This window comes from Perna viridis, chromosome 9, assembly GCF_037379345.1.
Source record: "Perna viridis isolate PV_CMFRI_1.1 ecotype Kerala chromosome 9, ASM3737934v1, whole genome shotgun sequence".
Taxonomy (NCBI): domain Eukaryota; kingdom Metazoa; phylum Mollusca; class Bivalvia; order Mytilida; family Mytilidae; genus Perna; species Perna viridis.
Window position 1 is genome coordinate 9,117,144 of NC_142453.1, and position 22,137 is coordinate 9,139,280.

General features: G+C 39.1%; 1 protein-coding gene across 2 annotated transcripts in view; it reads left to right on the forward strand.

Moving 5' to 3' along the window:
* LOC148606582 (uncharacterized) overlaps positions 1 to 22,137 on the forward strand; it is a 35,154-nt gene that overhangs the window by 8,641 nt on the left and 4,376 nt on the right. For both annotated transcript variants that reach the window (XM_088544741.1, XM_088544740.1), the window contains exons 2-5: positions 4,234 to 4,321; positions 5,338 to 5,520; positions 7,541 to 7,686; positions 8,137 to 8,233. In XM_088544741.1, the coding sequence (XP_088400867.1) occupies positions 4,234 to 4,321; positions 5,338 to 5,520; positions 7,541 to 7,686; positions 8,137 to 8,233 (514 nt within the window). The remainder of the gene's footprint in view (positions 1 to 4,233; positions 4,322 to 5,337; positions 5,521 to 7,540; positions 7,687 to 8,136; positions 8,234 to 22,137) is intronic.

The window sequence follows — 22,137 nt, forward strand, 5'->3', positions numbered from 1 at the left end:
TGTTTGTTGGGGTTTAACGTCCGAGCAGCAATATTTCAGCTATATTCAGACAATGAACATGAAATGGATGATAAAATGAACATGAAATGAAGAAAAAAAAAGGATGGGTCACAAGGATAATAGGGTCGACAAATTTTGATTGCTACTAGAACAAGGGGGATGGGTAAGGTCGGGCAATTTAGCCTCCTGTGGCGGAGCGCAAAGGTTCCTACTCCTATCGAATACCACAGCAGGGTTCTTAACGTGCGAGGAACGTGGCATCTTTCCCAACACGGTGCACCACTATGGTTTGTGGTCAGTTTTTCCGTATTATAGCCTGACAACCCCAGCATGTACCATGCCAGGGGTACCCCATTCCACCACCTGGGGCACACATCCCAGTTGCTCTGTGGGCAGAGCGCCTAGCCCCCGGCTAGGTTTCTGAGCACTATTTAGTCGCCTTTTACGACAAGCTTAGCGCTGCTGCAGGCCTATTCTTTTAACACCCGGACCTGCACGGGGCTTAGCATAAAATGAGCTTGGTTTACATTTAGCGTATACAAAATTAAGGCTAGTAGTAAATTACAGTTTATTGAACTCTGCCAACAATTTTTATTGTTATATGTGGTTCCCGAAATGTATGTTATTAATATCTAGTTACCGTAAGCAGTGAAATAGATATCGCATCAAACTTATAAAATGTTGCTGATCATGTTTATTCAATAAACCTGTAAATAATAGGGAATAATTTATCATCAGGTTAAAAAACCTCTACATTAAACATTTAAAGGCATGTGATCGAGTAAACAATCCTAAATTGAGATCGAAAACGGGATGTATGAAAATTTCAGTGAAATTGACATAGAGCTTATTGTAAATAATTAACAAATCGTTGTGCTGATGCGTAGGCTCAGTTTTGTTGTATTGTTTTGGGAAACCCCACGAAATGGTAGATTAGTTGAAATAATTTAAAGCCTTTGATGCATAGTACACTACCTGAAGTAAAAATCGAATAACTGAAAAATCATATATTATTTTTCACATAATGCAGTAAGCACAATAGAAACATAATCTTGCAACAAAATACGGTATATTATGTTCAATAATACTGATTTAATTGACGCTATTTTATCTGTTTTTGTTTGTTGGGGCTTCACGTCCGAGCAGCAATATTTCAGCTATATTCAGACAATGAACATGAAATTGTTTGTTTGTTTGTTTGTTGGGGTTTAACGTCCGAGCAGCAATATTTCAGCTATATTCAGACAATGAACATGAAATGGATGATAAAATGAACATGAAATGATAAAAAAAGGATGGGTCACAAGGATAATAGGGTCGACAAATTTTGATTGCCACTGGAAAAAGGGGGATGGGTAAGGTCGGGCAATTTAGCCTCCTGTGGCGGAGCGCAAAGGTTCCTACTCCTATCGAATACCACAGCAGGGTTCTTTAACGTGCGAGGAATGTGGCATCTTTCCCAACACGGTGCACCACTATGGTTTGCGGTCAGGTTTTCCGTATTATAGCCAGACAACCCCAGCATGTAACATGCCAGGGGTACCCCATTCCATCACCTGGGGCACACATCCAAGTTGCTCTGTGGACAGAGCGCCTAGCCCCCAGCTAGGTTTCTGAGCACTATTTAGTCGCCTTTTACGACAAGCTTAGCGCTGCTGCAGGCCTATTCATTTGACACCCGGACCTGCACGGGGCAACATGAAATTGATGATAAAATGAATATGAAATGATGATGAAATGAAAAAGAAATGGGACACAAGGACAATGGGGTCGACAAAATTTGATTGCCACTGGAAATAGGGAGAGTTGGGTAAGGTCGGGCAATTTAGCCTCCTGTGGCGGAGCCCTATGGTTCCTACTCCGGGAGAATACCACAGTAGGGTTCTTTAACGTGCGAGGAACATGGCATCTTTCCCAACACAGTGCACCACTATGGTTTGCGGTCAGGTTTTCCGTATTATAGCCTGACAACCCCAGCATGTAACACGCCAGGGGTACCCCATTCCACCACCTGGGGCACACATCCCAGTTGCTGTTTGTTTGTTGGGGTTTAACGTCCGAGTAGCAATATTTCAGCTATATTCAGACGATGAACATGAAATTGATGATAACATGAACATGAAATGATGATGAAAGGAAGACGGGATGGGATACAAGGACAATGGGGTCGACAAATTTTGATTGCTACTGGAAATAGAGAGAGGTGGGTAGGGTCGGGGAATTTCGCCTCCTGTGGCGGAGCCCTATGGTTCCTACTCCGGGAGAATACCACAGTAAGATTCTTTAAAGTGCGAGGAACGTGGCATCTTTCCCAACACGGTGCACCACTATGGTTTATGGTCTGGTTTTCCGTATTATAGCCTGACAACCCCAGCATGTAACACGCCAGGGGTACCCCATTCATCCACCTGGGACACATATCCCAGTTGCTCTGTGGGCAAAGCGTCCTAGCCCCGGCTAGGGTTCTGAGCACTATTTAGTTGCCTTTTACGACAAGCTTAGCGCTGCTGCAGGCCTATTCTTTTAACACCCGGACCTGCAGGGGTCCCCAGTTGCTCTGTTTTACCAACTAAAATACTATTTGTATCGCTAATCCTTCTTCCAATTGTTAAACTGTTGGAATGTAAACTTCTTGATCATGTTTGTGTCGGTCAAATGTCAAAAACCGAACATCTTGAACACAGTTGGAGAATTACAACCAGGAAAACATTCAAATGGAGAAGTTTTGGTTCGGTAGCACCAAGCAAGTACACTAGAATGCATTAAAGCATGCTTTATAACGTCTCAGTGTACAGGTATCAACTACAGGAGAAAATGGAAGTTTTGTGACCTGGTTAAAGAAATATCTGAAAATGTTACTGACGATAAGGAATACGTTTATATTAACAGTTCAACATGGCCAAAGGTTTGCTGTTTTTATTTTTTAACGGACCAAATATGGTAAAAAACCATTCGTTTCTCCGTCTTTTGCTGTTGATTTAACGGAGTTTCAATTCAATACATTTTTTATTCTTAAAGAAATTACTATTCATTCTCGATATATTTATATAATGAAAAGAAAGAATAGTTATGTATATATCTTTTTCAAACACTTTGTTGAACATAAAAGACCTTACCCTGATGTTGCCACTTGTCATATGGACTCCCCTTTTGACTATTTCTACATTTTATCAGTTCGGTAATTTCGTTATTTCCCTTCACTTACAACAAAAATGGAATTTCATGACGCCCTACAAGACAAGTCCAAACCGGACTGGAATTATATAAAATTTTATTTTTGTGGACGAGTTGTCAAAGGAACCAAGGTGCTAGCGGAAATCACAAGAAAGCAATCCAGAGACATAGACAAAACATGAAAAACAGACATACACAACAAAGAACATTAAGTAACTAAAATAATACAAAGAAACAAAAGCAAATGAGCAACTCAGACTCCACTAAAAACTGGAAGCATGGACCAGGTGCACCGGTAGAATAAGCGTCCTCTGCATTTCTAAAAGAACCGTGGAGACTAGGGCTGTTATCATTGCTTTTTCGTGTAATCAACATACCCTTGTTCAACACACATATATGTACTTAGTAGTCTATTAATTTTCTCATCTGTTAGATTGCTTGTTCGTTATAATTATGAAAATTCATACCTTTGTTTCATCTAAGAATTAGTAAGAATATCGCGGTGTAAATGAGGGAAGGCAATGGACCGGAATACGATAAAGTTAATGAAAATTCGACATCACAAAAGAAAAGAAAAATAAATACGAGCAACATCGACCATAAAATGTCTTTTCACTTGTAAAACATGTCTTTCATTTATCATCCGTTTCATGATCATCGTCTGAATATGGCTGAGATATTACTGCTCGGACGTTAAACCCCATCAATCAATCAATTTTAACGTATATCTTTAAAGTTTTTCTTTTTTATTAATGCATTGTTTGGTATCAACAACATTGTACTTAAAACTATACTTTTTATTGACACTGTGTTCCTGCTCTAATGAATACTATTGTGTAATAGTGATTAAAAGGTATCTTCTACACACAATTTTATTCTTGTTTAAGGAGATATACCTAGGGTAAGGGACACAACTCGGACTGATTTGAAGCTTAAAAGGCTTTGGTAAAATTGTTGATAGAAACATCATTGATTTCAAGAGTTATTTCCCTAACCCTAGGTCTACCTTCTTAAGATCTAAATTTTTTCTTTTTTTACCAAAAGCACATTTATTTTTAGACTATTGCGGGAAAATGTGCAGAAACAAAATGTCCTGAAGGAAAGAAATGTCAAAGAAAGAATGGGGAAAATAAATGTGTACTCGCATGTAAGTAAAACTTTGTAACTTCATTCCCCCCAAATTATTCGAATGTAATCGTCAAATACAATTACCGCCTTGTACAACATACAAAGAGATGTAGTAAATTTTATGCGTATATTAGAGAAAATACCGAGATTCTTTTTTCGCCTGAAGAAATACCGTCTTTCACAAAAGGGTTTTCAATCAGTATATCGCAAACATATTTTAGGTGGCCTAATCAAGTCGTAGAATAAAGAAAAACATATATTTCTTCATACTTTATCTCTTTCATAAGAAATAAATGCAGTAACTCCTATCCTGAAACCGGAAGTAATAGCAATACCGAAGATCAGCTGTATATCTATATTTGTTGTGTCATATAAAATCAAATGTTTATCGCATTGAGTAGCAGTCTTTATAAAAAGCAGTCAGAAGATAATTTATGCATGTCAAACACCCACCGAATTCACTTATGTTCTTATTCAGAATCACTAACAGGTAACATAATCAGTCTTTCTTTGTTTGTTTATAATCAGTCTTTAGTTTTTCATTTAGGTGTTGCGCTTTTGAGATAAAATTTATATAGATTGTACATGAAATTAGCACTTTGCAAGAATTATTGTTCTTGATTTGCTTAGTTGATTTAGTACAAGATGAATGTATTGCTTTCTAAAAAGTACAGATTTGAATACAGATAAGACTGTCGTAATAGGAAATGTAGCAACTGAAGACCAAAAAACATTGTATATTTGATGGGTTTTTGTATACTGTATCATGGGCAGTGTCCGAATTTAAATATTGGCTGGTACTCATGAAATCTCCTAAATAACAAGAATTAAACCCCTAACACCATTAAACGTTTATACATTTTGACACAACCAATATTTGTTCATAAGATATAGCTGCTTAAACTTAACATTATTGCGTGGAACTGATTACAAGTATATTATACATTAAAATGACATATTAAGGCCGCGAAGTATGTTACCCTAATCACAATAACACATCTTGATATATTTTGTAATGTTTATCTTTTTTTGTAGACTGCAAAGGCGAAATACCGCCAACAGAAAACGCAACACTGCTCGACGAGTTTGGTTTAACACGTGATGTAGGCACTGTTCTTATATATAAATGCAAGAAAGATTACCTTCCCATCGGCAGAACCCACCTGATCTGCAATGGCGAGGCAAAGTGGGAAAAGCTTTTCTGTTGCATACCTAAACGTAACTCCTATTCATGGATAAACTGATGTTAATTTAAGCTATGTAAAATATAAAGAGTTTTCGCTTTTAGTTGTGAATGCCCAGATGTATGTGAAAACGAAAAAAAAAAGTGTTCATTAAAAAGTAAACAATTAAATGCTGTAACAATCTTGTTGAAGTAAAATCATCTAAATAATTCCTGCTATTTATGTTGCACTTTTTATCTGAAAAGGGAAGTACAGTGTTGTTTTGCCCCCTTAACACTTTGACCGACATTCATGAATACCACGTGACAGTATTTTAACAAATAACAATTATTCATTCTTCTCTTATATGAAATTATCTTTAATATGCATCTGCATCAAGTTCGTATATCATGGCTGCTTTGTTTTATAGTCTGTTTATGCGTTCTTTATGTGGAACGCAGTCTTCATTACGGTAATCAGTAAGAATTTAACTTTGACCTTAGATGCAACGAGAGCCCAATTTCAGTCTGACAGGGTGTTAACATGTAATACCATATACTACAGAGTAATTCGAATCTTTAACATAAAAAGCCCCGTGCAGGTCCGGGTGTTAAAAGAATAGGCCTGCAGCAGCGCTAAGCTTGTCGTAAAAGGCGACTAAATAGTGCTCAGTAACCTAGCCGGGGGCTAGGCGCTCTGCCCACAGAGCAACTGGGATGTGTGCCCCAGGTGGTGGAATGGGGTACCCCTGGCGTGTTACATGCTGGGGTTGTCAGGTTATAATACGGAAAACCTGACCGCAAACCATAGTGGTGCACCGTGTTGGGAAAAATGCCACGTTCCTCGCACGTTAAAGAACCCTGCTGTGGTATTCGATAGGAGTAGGAACCTTTGCGCTCCGCCACAGGAGGTTAAATTGCCCGACCTTACCCATCCCCCTTTTTCCAGTGGCAATCAAAATTTGACTATTATCCTTGTGACCCATCCTCTTTTTTCATTTCATGTTCATTGTCTGAATATAGCTGAAATATTGCTGCTCGGACGTTAAACCCCAACAAACAAACAAACAATTAACATAAAAAACAAAATGTTTATCCGTTTATAGCTCAAACCGTAAAGGTTAATTGAACTATGAAGAAAGATAAACCGAAGATAATATAAAACTATAAAATGCACCACATATTTTGCTTCCCTTTTGTATGGTATTCCTGTCTCACATTAAGAAGTTGATTTTTGGCTTTTGCTATACAATAATACATTTAATTTTTTTTAATATCATAGTACGTTAGAATTTTTGGTGTCGTGCCAATTTATTATTAGAGAGAAAACAACTGCTCAGATATTTTTTTTAATGAATAAATTCTTGTTCAATTATTTTCTATATTCAATATATACATGAACACCTCGAGGTTTAGGATACTTATGGTAGCATATACTGCTAAAAATAGCTGAGTTCAACAGTTAATAAATTATACCTGATATCTACTAAATTTGTCTTCGTGGACACAGATGGCGCACATCCCCAATATGTAAACAACGCAAACTATCATATCGACGAAATTCCTTTTGGCTATGCATTACACTAAGCAGGTACATGTACCAGCCACAACAAATGTCAAGTTCAACTTGCTAAAATGGTAAGCAAATATATCAATTACCTCCAAAATAGCAGATGTGTACATGTGACACTAAAATTGAACAAAATCTTCTGTGATTTAAAAATGTAGCCCAAACACTGGCATATTTTAGTTCAGGGAACCATTGTGATAGTAACTACTGTTTTATTTGTGGATTTTTGACATGCAGGTTTTAGATTTTTATGGAAATTTCTACTCGTTCTGTTTTCTGTATCTTAGTATACATGACATGAAATGATGTTTCTAGAATAAATTGAGAGGTACACACCACCTGGTAGTCCACTTACTAAATTGTCATACATCATAAGTCTTAAGGTACGATTTTTTTACTTTATAAACTCGATCAACCTTGTTTTTAATAATCCTGTCGAATACACTGTAATCGATAAAAATGGCGCCCACCTTTTTCATATTTGTGTCTTGTATGTTTATTTGTAGAAAGTTCTCAGACACTTATGAACGGTTTATTTCCACGTAACTGTAACGCAATTCCAAAATACTGTGGAAGTAGAATGTACGAAATATCACCTAAGAATAGGCCATTTGATGTGTATTGTGATATGGATAAGAAACTCATATGGCATGTAGGTTGAAAAATAATTCAAAAATGAATTCTATTATTGATAAAGACGAATGCTGTAATAAGAATCGATGAATACTTCAATCATATTGTATACACTAATAAAATAAAAGAACGTTCTTTCAAGTGGGCATCACACACATTAAAAACAAAAACAAAAAATCGTCCTTTCCCATTAAAGACAGACTAGAGGAACGAGCGCGGTTGCGAAAAAATCCATTGAAAAAAATGAAATAATTAATGACTTAAATTCAATATTTTTAAGAAATATTACCAGCACAAAAAAAGTTGTTATTCTTTGGAAGGGTAATACTATCAAAGTTGTTGTTGGAAATAATGCAGATTCTTCTTTAGATGAACTTTTAATAAGTTCCTTTGATCATAGTAGGCAAGGAAGTTAAAATATTCTGCATGTAAATGAATGCTTAAAAATATTTTTGTCTACTTTTTAAAGATAATTCAGAATAGACGAGCGAACGGAATAAGCTTTCACCGTGGCTGGGAAGACTATGAAAATGGGTTTGGTACCTATAACTCTGGCATGTGGCTAGGCAAGTATGCCGTGGAATGTGCTAAAACAATTCTGTTTTTATGTGCAAATTTACTTCAAAGTGTATTGACGTGCTGGAGTTAGATTTTATACAGGTTTAATTTTCTAAATGAAAAAAAATGGATGTTGAACCCAAAGAATTCTCGAAGTTGTAGTATCTGTTGTAACTTTCACCAATCATTCTTTGTGGAAATTGAAATTACTAGCTCTCACTAATTTTGTTGATACTTTATTATAGATAATCTTAAACAAATATCGTTTGCCGTCATTTCTTTGAATTATTGACGAACAAAATATTTGTGATGCCCCGACAAAGAATATGCTATATAGGTGCAATTAATGATTGATTGATTGTTATCTTTTAACGCCGTTTCGGCGACTAGGGCCATATCACGGCAAGAACATTAAATGAAATGGAAATATTAAAAGCAAGATCAAAGTCTTTTCATAAAATAATGAAATTAAAACAAGCAGCTATTTACATATAAAAAGGTACATAAAAGGTGAACCTAAGACATAAAAGCCCCGTGCAGGTCCGGGTGTTAAAAGAATAGGCCTGCAGCAGCGCTAAGCTTGTCGTATAAGGCGACTAAATAGTGCTCAGAAACCTAGCCGGGGGCTAGGCGCTCTGCCCACAGAGCAACTGGAATGGGGTACCCCTGGCGTGTTACATGCTGGGGTTGTCAGGCTATAATACGGAAAACCTGACCGCTAACCATAGTGGTGCACCGTGTTGGGAACGATGTCCCATTCCTCGCACGTTGAAGAACCCTGCTGTGGTGTTCGATAGGAGTAGGAACCTTTGCGCTCCGCCACAGGAGGCTGGATTGCCCGACCTTGCCCATCCCCCTTTTTCCAATGGCAGTCAAAATTTGTCGACCCTATTATCCTTGTGACCCATCCTTTTTTTTTCATTTCATGTTCATTGTCTGAATATAGCTGAAATATTGCTGCTCGGACGTTAAACCCCAACAAACAAACAAAATAAGACATAAAATACATATAGAAACCTAACTTCGATAAAACATTTAAAATATTGAAAAATCAAGGAAGGTATCCAATTTAGATTTTATTAAATAAACCGATGTCCCGTAAGAAATCTATAATTTTTTTAGATGAAACGGTGCAATTAAGGTGCACTGTTTCGTACAAAAAGTTGACCCGGTTCAGCTTAAAAATAAACGGTGAAACTTTATTTAAAGAGTATGTTTCTCATCGGATTGGGTGCTCCATTCTATACAAGCTGATATCTCAAAAATGCATAATTGCACAAACACTTTAAGATTTTTTATATTGAAATAACAAGCAGATAAAGGTACAACTATACAATGCCTGTTTACTTTTTCTGTCAGTTTTCAAAAATATCTTTCTCTCACAGTTCATATTGGGAAGGCACCTAAAATTTATAATGAAAACTGATTTTCTATTTTCGCTGTTACAATAACTACAGATTTTTATTTGTTTGTAGGGCTTTAACGCCCGAGCATCAATATTTCAGCTATATTCAGGCGATGAACATGAAAGTGATGATGAAATGAAAAAAAGGGATGGGTTACAAATTATAGGTTCGAAAAATTTTGATTGCCACAAGAAAAAGGGAGGGATGGGTAGGGTAGAGCAATTTAGCCTCCTGTGGCGGAGCCCTATGGTTCCTACTCCGGGAGAATACCACAGTAGGCTTCTTTAAAGTGCGAGGAACGTGGCATCTTTCCCAACACGGTGCACCACTATGGTTTGCGGTCAGGTTTTCCGTATTGTAGCCTGACAACCCCAGCATGCAACACGCCAGGGGTACCCCACCTGGAGCACACATCCCATTTGCTCTGTGGACAGAGCGTCTAGCCCCCAGCTAGGTTTCTGAGCACTATTTAGTCGCCTTTTACGACAAGCTTAGCGCTGCTGCAGGCCTATTCTTGACACCGGACCTGCACGGGCCATCTCAGAGATCTTCATAATGTAAGGATTTGAAAAATATAAATTTTTTTTACAGAAAAAAATGAGTGATTTTGTAGAAAAAAAGATTGAATTGCTTGTTTGTGTGAGCCTAAACGCTTTTTTTTCCACAAGGAAACCATCCGCAGTGACCAATCTACAGTCCAAGCAAAGCCGAAATGCCGGTGGGTTTGTTTGTTTGTTGGGGTTTAACGTCCGAGCAGCAATATTTCAGCTATATTCAGACAATGAACATGAAATGAAAAAAAAAGAATGGGTCAAAAAGATAATAGGGTCGACAAATTTTGATTGCCACTAGAAAAAGGGGGGGGGTTGGGTAAGGGGTCGGGCAATTTAGCCTCCTGTGGCGGAGCGAAAAGGTTCCGACTACTATCGAATACCACAGCAGGATTCTTTAACGTGCGAGGAACGTGACATCTTTCCCAACTCGGTGCACCACTATGGTTTGCGGTCAGGTTTTCCGTATTATAGCCTGACAACCCCAGCATGTAACACGCCAGGGGTACCACATTCCACCACCTGGGGCACACATCCCAGTAGCCCCGTGCAGGTCCGGGTGTTAAAAGAATAGGCCTGCAGCAGCGGTAAGCTTGTCGTATAAGGCGACTAAATAGTGCTCAGAAACCTAGCCGGGGGCTAGGCGCTCTGCCCACAGAGCAACTGGGATGTGTGCCCCAGGCGGTGGAATGGGGTACCCCTGGCGTGTTACATGCTGGGGTTGTCAGGCTATAATACGGAAAACCTGACCGCAAACCATAGTGGTGCACCGTGTTGGGAAAAATGCCACGTTCCTCGCACGTTAAAGAACCCTGCTGTGGTATTCGATAGGAGTAGGAACCTTTGCGCTCCGCCACAGGAGGCTAAATTGCCCGATCTTACCCATCTCCCCCTTTTTCCAGTGGTAATAAAAATTTGTCGACCCTATTATCCTTGTGACCCATCCTTTCCTTTTTTCATTTCATCATCCATTTCATGTTCATTGTCTGAATATAGCTGAAATATTGCTGCTCGGACGTTAAACCCCAGCAAACAAACATGCTCTGTGGGCAGAGCGCCTAGCCCCAGGCTAGGTTTCTGAGCACTATTTAGTCGCCTTATACGACAAGCTTAGCGCTGCTGCAGGTCTATTCTTTTAACACCTGGACCTACACGGGGCCGAAATGCCGGTCGGGGCGTGGATACTGATGTAAATCTTACACAAAATACAGTTCGTCTGTGGGGATAAACTTTCCAATTTCACCTTTCTACATCGCCCATGTCAAAACATGTTAATATTCAGCACCTCATTCGTAATGAACACGGATAATACATGATACGATATTTTTAATGATTTTTATTCCTCACTAATGAATTAATTTAAACCTTGTTTCATTTAATTTGTGCAAAGTTTTCTTATTTTCCGTAACCCCAATTAATCGAAATAAAATTCCTACATACTACAATGAATGGAAAGTTTTTCCCATTTTGATGTTTGTTGGGGTTTAACGTCCGAGCAGCAATATTTCAGCTATATTCAGATTGATTGATTGTTGTTGTTTATTGCCGTTTCGGCGACCAGGGCCATATCACGGCAAGAACATTTAATGCAAGGAAAATATTAAAATTAAGATCAAAGTCTCTTCATAAAATAATGAAATTAAAACAAGCAGCTATTTACATATAAAAAGGTACATAAAAGGTGAACCTAAGACATAAAATACATATAGAAACATAAATTCGATAAAACATTTAAAATATTGAAAAACTAAGGAAGGTATCCAATTTAGATTTTATTAAATAAACCGATGTCCCGCAAGAAATCGATGATGTTTTCAGATGAAACGGTCTTGAACAAATCAAACATATTGGCGCAGTCAAAATAATTTTGCATGGTTTTGGCAAAATCAACACAATCTAGAAGAACATGTTTGATAGAGAAAGGGCAATCACATGGGATACACTCAGGTGGAGGATCACCAACAAGGAAATGGCCATGTGTAAATCTAGAATGTCCAATGCGGCATCTAGTCATGACCACTTGCTCTTTGCGATTGCCCGACCCGGATTGATGAACGCCTAGATCGGGTTTTATGGAATTGAGTTTGTTGTGTTCAAGACCGTCCCAACGGTCCTGCCACATCTTTAAAATATATGTCCTTATTAAAGGTTTAAAATCGGTGTATGGCAAACTAACGTCCTTTATTATTTCATTTAATGCCCTCCCGGCAACCCCGTCCACAACCGAATTCCCCCGAACACCAACACGACTGGGTACCCAGAGAAAAACAATCCCTCTATCAAATTCCCGAAGTCGATGAATAAAATACAAAATTTGTAAAATAAGAGTGTTTTTCAGTCTGTGACTCTCAACTGCCAAAAGACAGCCCAAAGAGTCAGAACAAATAATAAACTGTGACAGATTAGATTGAGTAATCAATTTAAGTGCTAACAATATGGCTCGAGCCCCAGCTGTGAATATGGAAGCGCTCGATGGCAACCGTTCAGTTACAGTTCTGTCACCATGGACAACAGCACATGCAACGCTATCGCCATCTTTTGAGCCATCCGCATACACCGTCGAAAAATCCGGATAATTTAATTTAATTTCAGAAAACTTTTGTTGTAAAAATAAAGGATTGGTATCGGACTCTTTATATTCACGCAGATCAAAAATGAAAGAAGGATGTGGAAGCTCCCATGGAGGGCATCCCGAAGCAACAACAGGTGTCACTGCATCGGTCTCCAGATGAATTGCTTCCAAATGAGGTTTTATTCGAATTCCAAAAAGGAGGGGCCCTGCTTTCATGTTTTCGATAAATGTCGACATAAATAGGATTAATGACACAGCCGCAGGCAGGGCCATCTGGGTAGGCCATAAGTTTACTTACATATTGAAGACCTAATTTCAAACGTCTGTCTCCAAGGGACGGCCCATCTGCCTCGGCATAAAGGCTCTCAACAGGAGAGGCTCTGAAGGCACCAAGGCAAAGTCGCAACCCCCGGCGGTGAACAGCGTCCAAAATCCCAAGGTAAGATCCTTTGGCGGAACCATAAACAACAGATCCATAATCAAGTTTAGACCCAACCAAAGATCTATATAAATTTAATAAAATTGAGGTATCAGCACCCCAATCGGTACTGGACACCATTTCCAAGACATCCAGTGCCCCAAGACACCTAGATTTAAGTAATTTGATATGGGGAAGAAAAGAAAGTTTACTATCAAAAAGTAATCCAAGGAATTTTGCCTCTTCTACTATTTTGATTTTATTACCACAAAGAAAGAGATCTGGGTCCGGATGCAGCTTTCGCTTTCGACAAAAGCGCACACCAACAGTTTTAGATGTAGAAAACTTAAACCCATTCTCCAAAGCCCATTTCTCAATTCTTTTGAGGCAAAGCTGTAACTGCCCTTCAATATTACTCATATTTGTCCCCTGTAGCAGATCAAAAAGTCGTCTACATACAAGGATCCGTCAATATTGTCCTTCAAAACTTGGGCTAAACTATTAATTTTAATACTGAAGAGAGTGACAGAAAGAATACTTCCCTGAGGAACTCCCATTTCCCGCTCCCTCTCCTCAGAAAAAGTCGAATTTACCCTCACATTAAAATGACGATCTGACAAAAAATTAGACAAGAACAGAGGAAGTCTTCCTTTTAACCCCATATCAAATATATCTTCTAAAATACCATATTTCCACGTCGTGTCATAGGCTTTCTCCAAATCGAAAAAGACCGACACAACATGTTCATTTTCTGCAAATGCATTTCTGATGAGCGTTTCAAACCGGACTAAATGGTCAAGAGCACCTCTGCCTTGCCTAAAACCAAACTGAATATTAGTGAGTAAGTTGTGCTTCCCAAGGAACCACACAAGGCGACCATTGACCATTCGTTCCATTGTCTTGCAGACGCAGCCTGTCAACGCGATCGGGCGACAACTTGAAGGATCCGCATGATCCCTCCCCGGCCCTGGAACAGGGACCACTGAAGCCGTTTTCCAGACGGACGGAACGCCACCAGAAGTCCACACCCCGTTCATTAACGCAAGAAGTGTATGTAGAGATGGATCAGGAAGATGTTTCAAAAGTTGATAGTGAATATTATCTAGCCCACTAGCTGTATCGTGGGCTTTACCCAGTGACGATTTTAGTTCCTCTATAGAAAATTGAGAGTTGTAGGATTCAGCATTATTTGACTTGAAGTTTAATTTTGTCTTTTCTGCAGATGATTTAATTTTTTGAAAATCCGGTTTGTAGTTAGTTGAGGACGAATGTTTAGCGAATGTTTCAGCTAGCTTATTGGCGATATCTTTTTCGGTGGTTAGAGTGGTATTACCAACGTTAAGGTGTTTCACTGAAGAATTCGAATTTTTTCCTTTTACTTTTCTAATAAAATTCCATACTTTATTGAGGGGAGTGTGAGATTTAATACTAGAAACAAAATTTTTCCAAGAGGTTCGTCTGGCTTGTTTACATGTACGTCGAGCTTTTGCTCGAAATATACGGAAGTTTGACAGATTTGCTGGTGTAGGATTTTTGTCAAACCGGCGATGGGCCTTGTTGCGTTCTTCGATCGCTTTGTCGCACTCATCAGTAAACCATGGTTTACTAGGCCTTTTTGGAATTGTCGAGGTTTTAGGTATTGTTTTATTAGCAATTGATGTCAGTCTTTCATTAAATAATAAAATGGGATCTTCAACATCCTTCATCGTTTCTAATCGTAATTCTTCAAGACAGTGGGCTTCAAATGAAGCCCTATCTTCTTTCTCAAGTTTAAAACGAGGTTGACGTTCCTCCGTTTTGGAGGATAAATGCTCCAAAATAATTGGAAAATGATCACTCCCGCACAGTCATCATGAACTCGCCATGTAAACTCTGGAAGTACGAGAGGATCACAAATGCTTAAATCAATAGAAGAATACGATCCATTGCCTGAATGAAGGAACGTTGAAGATCCGTCATTAAATATGCACAAATCTTCTTGCTGAAGGAGCTCCTCAACTTTTTTACCTTTATCATTCGTATGATTACTTCCCCATAAAGGATTATGAGCATTAAAGTCACCCAAAATAATAAATGGTTTGGGCAACTGTTTAACCAAATCAACTAATTTATTTCTGCACAAAATTGAATTTGGGGGAATGTAAATGGAACAAACAGTTATGGTTTTATCAAGGGATAACCGAACGGCCACTGCTTGTAGATCGGTAGTTAAAGGAACTGAACTATGTATTACTCTGTCCCTAATAAAAATGGTAGATCCACCAGCAGCTCGTTCATTTGCCTCAGCAAATGTACTATACATTGTATATCCTTTTACGGAAATTTGATCCGTTTCTTTTAAATGAGTCTCCTGGAGACATAATGCAACTGGTAAAATAGACTGAACAAGAAGAGTTGATTCCAAAATATTAGCCTTTAAACCTCGACAATTCCATTTAAGTAATTTGGCCATTTTTATGGGTGACGAATGGGGGATATTTTCTCTGACTTGGATCCGCGACCACGACTCGATGACCTTCTAGTACGAGTGCCACCATTAAGGTCAATTCGAATTGACTGAGCACGCTGCTCCTTGTATTTTTTCATGGCAACAGGATCTGTTTGGTCAATCTGATCAAGGTCGGGACCCAGCCAGTTTTCACCTGGACAAAGTCCATGATCTGTTGTTTCCATGTCAGATTCGGAATCCGAGTCCGATACCACAGGCGACACAATCTGTCGCCTAGACTTGGATTTCTCCAAGTCCTCCGCACGGTAATTCCCCAACTTTTTGGGGGGTTGGACATTCTTCTGTTGAGATTTGGAAGACGATGACTGTTGTGATGATGGAGACGATTTTGAAGATGATACGGAATTTTGGGATGACTGAGTCTGGGAACATTGGTGAGATTTCTTAGCTCTGGCCTTTTTAATTTCCTCTAAACATTTTTTGGATGGTTTCATTATTTTGGTGGATACCTCAGTGGGCAGTTTGGCAAGACCATTGATATCCTCTTTCCAACTCATGATCGTCTGCACCTCAACAGTCGAGGACAGACAAGCACGCTTTGCAACACTAGCATAAGATGTTTTGCCAGATGTAGGAAAATTGTTGGAAAGGGACCACTTCTGGCGAGCTTCACTATATGAAATTTTGTTTTCAGTTTTTATCTTTAAAATATCTTTTTCTTTCTTATAAAGAGGGCAATCTTTAGATGATGACATGTGAGCTCCCTCACAGTTTCTGCATTTCAGATCTTTTCTGCAGTCGATTCCCTCGTGTCCTTCTTCAGAGCATCGGAAACAAAACAGTTTTCCTCTACACTGGCCCTTTCCATGCCCAAACTTCTCGCATTTAAAACACCGAAGTGGGTTAGGAATATACAGACTGACAGCTGTCCTGTATGGACCAATGTAGACATGAGATGGCACTGAAGTGTAACTAAATGTTAACAGGATTGTTCTCATTGGTGTGGTTGCATCTGCACGTCGAGAAGTAAATCTTTTCACTGACTTAGCGCCTTGTGATTTCAGTTCCTCACAGATCTCTTCATCAGTCAAGGCGTCGAGGTCTCGACCCCGGTATTTAAGGACACCCTGTGACTGATTTAGTGACTTGTGTGCAGATTAAACCACATCAAGGTCACCAATCCTGGTTAATTTTAACAAATTTGATGATTGGCCAGGTCTGAGGCATTCAATTAAAATTCCTGACCTTATTTTCTTTGTATCTTTAACATCACCAGCTACACCCTTGATAGTTTTCTGTATGAAAAAAGGAGAAAGGTCATTAACATTTTTGTCTTTATCTTTTGCAGAAATTACAATAAATCTTGGCCAGTTTTTATCACTTTCGTCAGAAGAATTGCAGACATCACTTTTTCGTTTTTTTGAATAAGAAACATTGGACTCCCCGTTGTTTTTTGTCGCCATGTTAAGTTTTAGTAAGTTTCATCGTCTCTGTTCCCCACCCGCCACCGAGTGCCAACACGGGCGATGCTAGGACTGTACGGATTTCCAGCAGATAGCATCAGGGATTCCAGAGACGACATACTCGAACAGAGCGTATCTATCAATCGCGCATAGACAGCGTACTACTCGATTGACCCATGAGCCACCGCCTTCTTCATTTGCCATTTGTAAGCTTTTGAAAATCTTAGAAACATTGGATTTAACAAAATGCCATCAGTAAAGCAGGTGGACAAATGAAGGGCATGGCGTGACCAGCCGATTGATCGAACCGGGTCCATCCGATCTCCCGTTTAGATGACCTAAGAGCCGAGTGGCATATACAGCCGTATCCTCGATCATCCAGCCATCGATGACACGGGGGTTACGTCACGACTGGAGTCTAGATACGACCTTCATCCACTAGGACCTCCTCGCCCACCAATGACTCACGGGTTGCAACTCACGGCAAACAAGTAGGTGAACCCACTTTTTATTTTAAACACCGGGCCCACGGTCGATGTTTGGATCGCTTTAGTCTGGCCTCTAACCTTTGACCTTTCCAGCATGGGTAACCCTACCAGGAGAAAAAACTCCAGCTGGCATAGCTCTTAGGATCACTGAAGCACGCAAGCCCCCCTACCACGACAAGGATAGCGATCCACAGGGGGGGCTATATTCAGACAATGAACATGAAATGGATGATAAAATGAACATGAAATTAAAAAAAAAAAAAGGATGGGTCACAAGGATAATAGGGTCGACAAATTTTGATTGCCACTGGAAAAAAGGGGGATGGGTTAGGTCGGGCAATTTAGCCTCCTGTGGCGGAGCGCAAAGGTTCCTACTCCTATCGAATACCACAGCCCTTGATAAAACCATAACCGTTTGTTCCATTTACATTCCCCCAAATTCAATTTTGTGCAGAAATAAATTAGTTGATTTGGTTAAACAGTTGCCCAAACCATTTATTATTTTGGGTGACTTTAATGCTCATAATCCTTTATGGGGAAGTAATCGTACGAATGATAAAGGTAAAAAAAATTGAGGAGCTCCTTCAGCAAAAAGATTTGTGTATATTTAATGACGGATCTTCAACGTTCCTTCATTCAGGCAATGGATCGCATTCTTCTATTGATTTAAGCTTTTCTGATCCTCTCGTACTTTCAGAGTTTACATGGCGAGTTCATGATGTCTTGTGCGGGAGTGATCATTTTCCAATTATTTTGGAGCATTTATCCTTCAAAACGGAGGAACGTCAACCTCGTTTTAAACTTGAGAAAGCAGATTGGGCTTCATTTGAAGCCCACTGTCTTGAAGAATTACAATTAGAAACGATGAAGGATGTTGAAGATCCCATTTTATTATTTAATGAAAGACTGACATCAATTGTTAATAAAACAATACCTAAAACCTTGACAAATCCAAAAAGGCCTAGTAAACCATGGTTTACTGATGAGTGCGACAAAGCGATCGAAGAACGCAACAAGGCCCATCGCCGGTTTGACGAAAATCCTACACCAGCAAATCTGTCAAACTTCCGAATATTTCGAGCAAAAGTTCGACGTACATGTAAACAAGCCAGACGAACCTCTTGGAAAAATTTTGTTTCTAGTATTAAATCTCACACTCCCCTCAATAAAGTATGGAACTTTATTAGAAAAGTAAAAGGAAAAAATTCGAATTCTTCAGTGAAACACCTTAAAGTTGGTAATACTACTCTAACCACGGAAAAAGATATCGCCGATAAGCTAGCCGAAACGTTCGCTAAACATTCATCCTCAACTAACTACAAACCGGATTTTAAAAAAATTAAATCATCTGCAGAAAAGACAAAATTAAACTTCAAGTCAAATAATGCTGAATCCTACAACTCTCAATTTTCTATAGAGGAACTAAAATCGTCACTGGCTAAAGCCCACGATACAGCTAGTGGGCTAGATAATATTCACTATCAACTTTTGAAACATCTTCCTGATCCATCTCTTTGTTTGTTGGGGTTTTAACGTCCGAGCAGCAATATTTCAGCTATATTCAGACAATGAACATGAAATGATAAAAAAAAGGATGAGTCACAAGGACAACAGGGTCGACAAATTTTGATTGCAACTAGAAAAAGGGGGGATGGGTAAGGTCGGGCAATTTAGCCTCCTGTGGCGGAGCGCAAAGGTTCCTACTCCTATCGAATACCACAGCAGGGTTCTTTAACGTGCGAGGAACATGGCATCTTTCCCAACACGGTGCACCACTATGGTTTGCGGTCAGGTTTTCCGTATTATAGCCTGACAACCCCAGCATGCAACACGCCAGGGGTACCCCATTCCACCACCTGGGGCATACAACCCAGTTGCTCTGTGGGCGGAGCGCCTAACCCCCAGCTAGGTTTCTGAACACTATTTAGTCGCCTTTTACGACAAGCTTAGCGCTGCTGCAGTCCTATTCTTTTAAAAACCCGGACCTGCACGGGGACTGATCCATCTCTACATACACTTCTTGCGTTAATGAACGAGATATGGACTTCTGGTAACGTTCCGTCCATCTTGAAAACGGCGTCAGTTGTCCCTATTCCAAAACCAGGAAAGGATAATACGGATCCTTCAAATTATCACCCGATCGCATTGACAAGCTGCGTCTGCAAGACAATGGAACGAATGGTCAATGATCGCCTTGTGTGGTTCCTTGAGAAGCACAACTTACTCACTAATATTCAGTGTGGTTTTAGGCAAGTCAGAAGTACTCTTGACTATTTAGTCCGGTTTGAAACGCTCATCAGAAATGCATTTGCTAAAAATGAACATGTTGTGTCGGTGTTTTTCGATTTAGAAAAAGCCTATGACACGATGTGGAAATATGGTATTTTAAAAGATATATTTGATATGGGGTTGAAAGGAAGACTTCCTCTGTTCTTGTCTAATTTTTTGTCAGATCGTCATTTTAATGTGAGGGTAAATTCGACTTTTTCTGAGGAGAAGGAACAGGAAATGGGAGTTCGTCAGGGAAGTATTCTTTCTGTCACTCTCTTCAGTATTAAAATTAATAGTTTAGCCCAAGTTTTGAAGGACAATATTGACGGTTCCTTGTATGTAGACGACTTTTTGATCTGCTACAGGGGACAAAATATGAGTAATATTGGAAGGCAGTTACAACTTTGCCTCAAAAGAATTGAGAAATGGGCTTTGGAGAATGGGTTTAAGTTTTCTACATCTAAAACTGTTGGTATGCACTTTTGTCGAAAGCGAAAGCTGCATCCGGACCCAGATCTCTTTCTTTATGGTAATAAAATCAAAATAGTAGAAGAAACAAAATTCCTTGGATTACTTTTTGATAGTAAACTTTCTTCTCTTCCCCATATCAAATTACTTAAATCTAGGTGTCTTTAGGCACTAGATATTTTAAAAATGGTGTCTAGTACCGATTGGGGTGCTGATACCTCAATTTTATTCAATTAATATAGATCTTTGGTTAGGTCTAAACTTGATTATGGATCTATTGTTTATGGTTCCGCCAAAATATCTTACCTTAAAATTTTAGACGCTGTTCACCACCAGGGGTTGCGACTTTGCCTTGGTGCCTTCAGAACCTCTCCTATTGAGAGCCTTTATGTCGAGGCAAATGAATCCACCCTTGAAGACAGACGTTTGAAATTAGGTCTTCAATATGTAAGTAAACTTATGGCCTACCCAGATAGCCCTGCCTACGACTGTGTCATTAATCCTATTTATGTCGACATTTATCGAAAACATGAAAGCAAAACCCCTCCTTTTGGAATTCGAATAAAACCTCATTTGGAAGCAATTCATCTGGAGACTAATGCAGTGACACCTGTTGTTACTTCGAAATGCCCTCCATGGGAGCTTCCACATCCTTCTTTCATTTTTGATCTGCGTGAATATAAAAAGTCCGATACCAATCCTTTATTTTTACAACAAAAATTTTCTGAAATTAAAGCAAATTATCCGGATTTTTCGACGGTGTATACAGATGGCTCAAAAGATGACGATAGCGTTGCATGTGCTGCTGTCCATGGTGACAGAACTGTGACAGAACTGTAACTGAACGGTTGCCATCGGGCGCTTCCATATTCACAGCTAAAGCTGGAGCCATCTTGTTAGCACTTAAATTGATTACTGAATCTAATCTGTCACAGTTTATTATTTGTTCTGACTCTTTGAGCAGTCTTTTGGCAATTAAGAATCACAAACTGAAAAACACTCTTATCTTACAAATTTTATATTTTATTCATCGACTTCGGGAATTCGATATAGAGATTGTTTTTCTCTGGGTACCCAGTCATGTTGGTATTCAGGGGAATTCAGTTGTAGACAGGGTTGCCAAGAAGGCATTAAATGAAATGATAAAGGACGTTAGTTTGCCATACACCGATTTTAAACCTTTAATAAGGAAATATATTTTAAAGATGTGGCAGGACCGATGGGACGGTCTTGAACACAACAAACTCAATTCCATAAAACCCGATCTAGGCGTTCATCAATCCGGGTCGGGCAATCGCAAAGAGCAAGTGGTCATGACTAGATGCCGCATTGGACATTCTAGATTTACACATGGCCATTTGCTCTTTGGTGATCCTCCACCTGAGTGTATCCCATGTGATTGCCCTTTCTCTATCAAACATGTTCTTCTAGATTGTGTCGATTTTGCCAACATCAGGCAAAATTATTTTGACTGTGCCAATATGTTTGATTTGTTCATGACCGTTTCATCTAAAAACATTATCGATTTCTTGCGGGACATCGGTTTATTTAATAAAATCTTAATTGGATACCTTCCTTGATTTTTCAATATTTTAAATGTTTTATCGAAGTTATGTTTCTATATGTATTTTATGTCTTAGGTTCACCTTTTTTGTACTTTTTTTTATATGTAAATAGCTATTTGTTTTAATTTCATTATTTTATGAAAAGACTTTGATCTTGCCTGTAATATTTTCCTTGCATTAAATGTTCTTGCCGCGATATGGCCCTGGTCGCCGAAACGGCAATAAACAACAACAATCAATCCTATCGAATACCACAGCAGG